This window comes from Microtus ochrogaster, chromosome 5 (genome assembly GCF_000317375.1).
Source record: "Microtus ochrogaster isolate Prairie Vole_2 chromosome 5, MicOch1.0, whole genome shotgun sequence".
NCBI classification, from domain to species: Eukaryota; Metazoa; Chordata; class Mammalia; order Rodentia; family Cricetidae; genus Microtus; species Microtus ochrogaster.
Window position 1 is genome coordinate 96,137,716 of NC_022012.1, and position 6,751 is coordinate 96,144,466.

Here is a 6,751-nt window from a genome sequence, read left to right on the forward strand (position 1 = left end):
GATTCCTGTGTGTAACATGTGTGTTTCTTTATCTATATGCTTCTTGTGCATTTTCTTTGGCCCTTTTTCCTCTATTCATTTGTTTTGTCCTATTCTGACTTGTTTGGTTTTGTTTTATATTACTTTCTTTTATTATTATTCCTTAGATGCTTATTTGTTTACTAATGAGAGACAAAAAGAGTGTGGATCTGCATAGGAGAGGAGGTTAGGAGGAGTTTGTGTGGGAGAAACTTCAAAAGGAATACATTATATGAAAAAATATGTTTTCAATTAACAAATAATAAAATCTGACTAATAGTGAGTGCTTCCCATATCTGCACAGCAACCGTCACTTTTCTCATTGTGTTTCTGTATCTGTGAAGTGGGGATTCTCCTAACTTTCCTGACTACTAAGCAACATTTTAGAGAGTATAAATGACAATGTGCTTTGAAACTGTCTGCTGGCCCTCGAAGTTATAATTACACGCTGTAGGTTATGCAGGCTGAGGAGTTTTATCAGAGACTTCTATTCAGATGAAACCTAGATCTTAAATAACTTAGAGAAAAAGATCTCAGGATGGGCTGTTTGAAGCAGAGTTTGAAGGTTTTTAAGAAAAAACCTTTCATGTAGTGAGAATGGGCTGAGTCTGCTCTAGTTTCGCTATGTTATACCAACTTTCAGAGTGTTTAGCCTTGAACGATGTTATTTTATACAGCACAGCCTTGACTGAAGTTACTCTGTTTTGAGAAAAAATACCAAGAAAGAATGACTACACATCATGTTTATATAAGTAAGTAATCACTGCCTGCCAGCATACCAGGAGACACAAACTGTATTTATTTGTGCCAATAAATAAGGACTCTTGTGATTATACTATATCATATTAAAAACACCAGACACATGAGCTTATCAACCACAGTAGATGGAATCCCCTTACCTTATACAATAAAAGAAGGAACACCCCAAGGTTGATATGCAGCAAGATGCTGACTAATTACCACTCAGTTCATGCCCCAAAAAATCAAACGGTTTGTATGTGTGTCTGGCGCCGTATAATTCTGGAAACTGATTGGTGGATCAGTTTCCAGAGAGAATATAGATTTGTAAGGCTAGGTAATATGTAAAAGGATCAGATTTCCTGAAAGGAGGCCTTAAGTCATTGCACACAAAACTATGCAACTACACAAGTGAAAACTGAGTTTCATTGGAAACCGCAGGAAGAAGGCTGTGTCAGGACTGTGTCATGAGTACTGAGCAAAACTGTAGAAATATAATGGAGGTCGCCCAGGGGTTATAGGACTGGGGCTTCTCAAGACCGTTGGACATCAGATGATTCTATCATGTGTCTCAAGTGTCAGATACGGAGCTGCAGCATTTGGTGTTTTCCTTTTTGGGTTTCAGTCTTGTTTTGGTCTTGTCTTCTCTCATTATTTCCCCCTCCTAACTTTTGGAACTGGAATGTTTATTGTGTGCCATTGTATATTGGAAGATGCATCAAACAATTTCAAAAAAAAAGTGGTAGAAAATATGTTCTGGGGGGAGTGATTTTATAATTAAATATTTCCCCCTTTTATATTTAAGATCATATCAAGCCTTTTCTATTATTGCTGTGGAACAATCTTTTTATACACTGTTAACATTTGTTACTCTCATTGGTTTAATAAAGAACTGACTGATTAGTACCTAGACAGGAAAAGGTTAGGTGGGACTTGGGGACGAAAAGAGTGTAGGGAAGAAAGAGGATGGGTCACCAATGAGTTGTGGAGAGAAATATGATGATCATGCTGTTCTGAAAAAAGGTACTGCTACATGGTAGAACATAGCTAAGAATCATGGGTTAATTTAAGTTGTAAGAGCTAGTTAGTAATAAGCCTAAGCTTTCAGTTGAGGATTTATAATTAATAATAAGTCTCTGTGTGCTATTGGGGAGACAGTGGTCCTGATCAAAAACTCCACCTACATATTATAGTATAATTTAACATATAAATTATACCTCTATATGTAATATAAATTATTGTTTTTTATAAAAAAGGTATAACTCACTTTTTTATTTTTACAGGGGCTTGCAGGTAAGAAGTAGACTGAGACATATAAGAGACTCTGAACTTACAGTTTTGAACAATTTTGTATTAGTTAAGATGCTGGAGGCTTCTGGATATGGAAAGTGTCCTGTGTATTATTAATTGAATATGAGGCTTTAGAGCCCAAGGTTGTCAATTTGATAAGGGATATGTGTTGTCTTATCTTTCCACCCCAATGAGATTTGGAGTCACCTTAAAAACAAACTTTTGTACATGTTTAAGAGACCATTTCCAAAGAGATATACCTGAGGTGGGAAAGCCCACCCTGAATATGAGTTGAACTGTTCCATGGGCCGTGGTCATGGGCTAAATATAAAGGAGAAGGCAGTTGGAACACTAGCATACTTCTATCTGCTTTTTATTTGAATGCGTTATGACCAACCAACTCACATACTTTTGATGAAGGACTGTGAATTCAAACTGTGAACTAAATGCACCCTTTCTTCCTTACGTTTCTTTATTTGGGTATTCTGTCATAGTATTGATAAAAACTCACTAATATGCAGGGCAAAGTATATTGCCCATGGAAATAGTGGGACCAAGCTGCTCTAGGTGGGCAAGACAACGGTAGTCACTCTAACTAAGATGGTCTTGATGGGTTTCCCACTTATGGCAGGGACAGGAAATATTCTGAACAAAGCTGTTAGGAAGATGGTACCCAGATGTGGCACAGAACAATAGTCTACCAGCTCTTTTAAGACAGTTAGTTCTTACTCTAGAAAGTGAGAATGGGAATTGAAAAGACTAAAAACAAGTATTTGGCAATTTTAGAGGATGCAGAACTGCAAAGACCAAATCCATACACCCCATGAAACTCTACAGAGAAGAAACAAAATCAGCCTACATCAGGGCTTTTTAATGCCCTTTGCTGACACTACCTTCTGATTAAGAAAAAAGTAAAAATTTATTTTTTGTTGGTTGGTATTTCTGCAACTTTATTAAAACCATCTTTATGTTTTTGCTATGTCTTCAGATACTCTATGACTCAGAAATATTATAACTAAATACATTTATTTTAACTGTACAGTTATTTATATGATACTATGTAGCAGACACTCACATTGGCATTTTGTGTACATTGTCAGTTATTCTTCATGACAACCCATAGATTCCTCTATCATCTATACTTCAAAGATTGGAAGAATTAATCTCTGAAAAGTTGGGCAACATGTCACAGTTACATGTCAGATTAAAGATCTAAAAAGAAATGAAATATTGCAGTAACAGAAGAAAATATAGAACAAATTAGAAAAGATGGGCCCGTGAAAACTTTAAACAATATTTAAATATCAGAAGCAAAATTTTGAAAAAAGATAAAATTTATTACATCAAAATTAGAGACTTCAAGCCAGGCAATAGTGGTGCACTCCTTAAATCCCAACGATTGAGAGGCAGAGGCAAGTGGATCTCTATGAGTTCGAGGCCAGCGAACTCATATTCTACTGAACATGTTTAAGGACAGCTGAGGCTACCTAAAGAAACCCTGTCTTGAAAACCCAAACTAACCAACAAGTCAACCAAACAGAAAACACCCTCCTCCAAAACCAAAAAACCAACCAATAAAACAAAACCCAAAAAATTAGGGATTTCTATTTAAAAAGGTATAAGATCAATGAAGTAATAAGTTGATAGAAGTCATTTGTGATGAATAAAGCATTACAAAACAAAAGCCCATCTTTTTTCTATCATGAGATAAAAATAGTAAATGGAGTTATCAAACCAATTAAGTTCTCCTAGGTGAAGCAGGTGGCAGCCGCTGAAAATGGAACCACTAGTTAAACTGAGTTCCATGGTCAAGCATGGTAAAATTATTCCAGCGTGCTCACACTCTGTACATATTTGTCATGCTGTTAACCAAAGACAATGCACTAGGAATTATTTTTCTAGACTAGATATATAGAACCAGCAGGATAGCATCTCTGAGGTTAACATACACTACATATATTATATTAATAATATTATGTTATATTATATACTAAGAGGCCACTTCCCTTAAGGAGAAGAATATAAATAGGCAAGATGAATGTCCTTGCCTATTGAATTGCCATAGTCTTTGGTTTTAACAAATATAAATCTCTCTCTAATGACTTTACTACCCAAATGATAAAGCAGTGCCTCAATAGATCTTAAATTTAAGGGTTTTCAAGAGTTCAGGCCCTGCAGTGAGAGTACAGCAGAAATGGCATCTGTGATCTGCCTTTGACTTCTAGGTTCAGAGTACACACAATCGTAGACTTAACTGGTTCCACAATCATTGTAGGGTTCACTTTATTTGACAGTCCTAATGACCACAAATGCTACCTCTTATTGTATCTAAGCCCTTCCCTGAAGCCTATTGACCTGGTCTTTGGAATGTCACAATTTGTTCATACATCTCCTTCTTCTCTGACAGGAAGAAGATAACGGCAAACGTTAAAGAGTTGACTTCTATCTCAGCTACCTGCAAGGTCCCGCTGGTCTACAAGACAATGAGTATCTATGTTGGAGAGTCACTATGTTTTCACTCTCTTCTGGATCTTGGTTGACATCCAGGGATCCGAATTAGATACCAGCAGAGAGCTCATTCTCCCCTGTGGATGGAGACACGGAATTGGCACTCTGAATTCGGTCCACAGAGAGGAAGGGCAGCCATTTTGCCAGGGAAATAGCCGGACGCCTCTGAAACAGCTGCCGGAGGTACTTCCGGAACCTCTTACCCACAAAGACATAAATGAATGGGTTGACACAGCAGTGGGTGTAGGCAATAGCCTCAGTTACCATCAAGGCCAGGTCCAACTGTTGGTTTCTCTCGCACTCACTGGTGAATAGGAAGTCTTCAAATGCAGAAGCAAATGCAGCCAGATAGTAGGGGGTCCAGAGGAGGAAGAAGAGAAGCGTAATAACAAAAATCAGGCGCATGGCTTTGGCCTTCTTCTTATTGGGTCTTCTATGCAGAACATTGATGATCCTTGTGTAGCAGATAATCATGGCCAAGAGAGGTAAAATTAGTCCAAGGAGGTTCATTGTTACAGCCTGAAACCTCAAAAAATATTTTAGGCTTTCCTTGGGTAAATCTGCTCTGCAGGTATTGTAAGTGAACTCCAACTGGGCCTTGAAAAAACACAGACAAGGAATGGAAGCCAAGATGGCTAGGACCCAGGTGATGACGCTGGTAATGATGCCAAAAGTGACGGTTCGGGCCCGCAGGGCAAACACAGCATGGACAATGGCTAGATACCTATCAATTGTAAGCAGGGTAATGAAAAACATGTCACTGTACAAGCCCAGGTAATAAAATGCAGAGAGGAACTTACACATGGCATCACCAAAAATCCAGTCTCCTTTTATTATATAGTCTATCCAGAAGGGTAATGCGAAGAGGAAGACTAGATCAGAGATAGCCAGGTTGAATAGGTAGATGCTGGTCATACTTTGAAGCCTCCTGTGCTGTATCAGCACCAGAACCACTAGGGCATTGCCTATCACACCAATGATGAACACCAGGGAGTATAGGGGGGTCAGCACTGTGATTCCAAATGCCCGCACGTCCATGCTCACACATACGAGTCCAGTAAAGAAGTCATTCTTGGTGTCTGTGTTGTAGAAGGGCTCTGTAGTAGCTGAAGTCTCCATTGTGAACTCTTCTGCAGATTAGGGAAAATGACCTCTATGTTTGCTTTGCTCTCAAATGCTTAGGTCTCTGGAAAACAAGCACAAGAAAATGGTTACATTTTTCAACTGAGTGAACTGTTTATTAATACCTAGAGTCTATCAAAACCTGAAGTTAAAATGGTGAAAAGGGGTACCCACATCCTTTCTGCCCACATTAACCTGGTAATCTAAGAGAGTCACAGAACAAACAAATAAGTCTGTAAATAATTTACTCAATGATTTCAGCTGTATGTAGGAAGAACCCAAAGGGGAACATTTTCAAACGCTGTGCAAACTAAGGATTCCTAAGTGACCCCCTGGCCACGGGCTTATATACCGGACTTAGTATTCAAAACTTCTTGAGGCTCTAATTTATTCTCATTTTAGAGGTGATGACTCAGAGGTGCAGAGTTTAGAACTGTGCCACAGGACAGAGAATGGTGAGAATGAGAGCTGGGCTCAAACCCAAGGTGTTCAGATGCAGCCCTGCAACTGTTTCCTGCCTCTAATTAAAGTGCTGGCTGTGCTCCTGGGGTCTCTACAAAGGTTCTGGGAGGAGGGACAGTCTTGGAAAAGAGAGAGAAACCTAACAAGTTCATGGATTTTGTCCTATAAAGGTACTCAGTGAAGGGGGTGATGGCCTTGTCAGTACTTAGAAAGGTTTTCCTTCCCTTGGTTTTTTTCCCTTCCTTCTGTCCTTTCTTGCTTCCTTCCTCCTTCCTGCCATTATTGTTGCCAAAAATCTGGGGTTACAACTGACATTTGGTAGACAGGGCCATGAACGTTGTGTAATGAAGAAATCCTCTCAATGCAAATCAAAACAACTTTGAGATACCATCTTACACCTGTCAGAATGGCTAAAACTGAAAACACCAATGATAGCCTTTGTTGGAGAGGATATGGAGTAAGGGGAACACTCATCCATTGCTGGTGGGAATGCAAACTTGTGCAACCACTTTGGAAATCAGTGTGGCGGTTTCTCAGGAAATTCGGGATCAACCTACCTCAGGATCCAGCAATACCACTCTTGGGAATATACCCAAGAGATGCCCAATCATAC

General features: G+C 39.0%; 1 protein-coding gene across 1 annotated transcript; it reads right to left on the bottom strand.

The window, feature by feature from the left end:
- Nucleotides 1-4,602: 4,602 nt before the first annotated feature.
- Nucleotides 4,603-5,673, bottom strand: LOC102000969 (C-C chemokine receptor 1-like protein 1). The gene has a single exon (XM_005348224.1). The coding sequence runs from the start codon at nt 5,671-5,673 to the stop codon at nt 4,603-4,605; it is 1,071 nt and encodes a 356-aa protein (XP_005348281.1).
- Nucleotides 5,674-6,751: the final 1,078 nt, after the last annotated feature.

Excerpts from the sequence above, each read along its gene's own strand:
- LOC102000969 (XM_005348224.1), bottom strand. The coding sequence starts at position 5,673 with ATGGAGACTTCAGCTACTACAGAGCCCTTCTACAACACAGACACCAAG.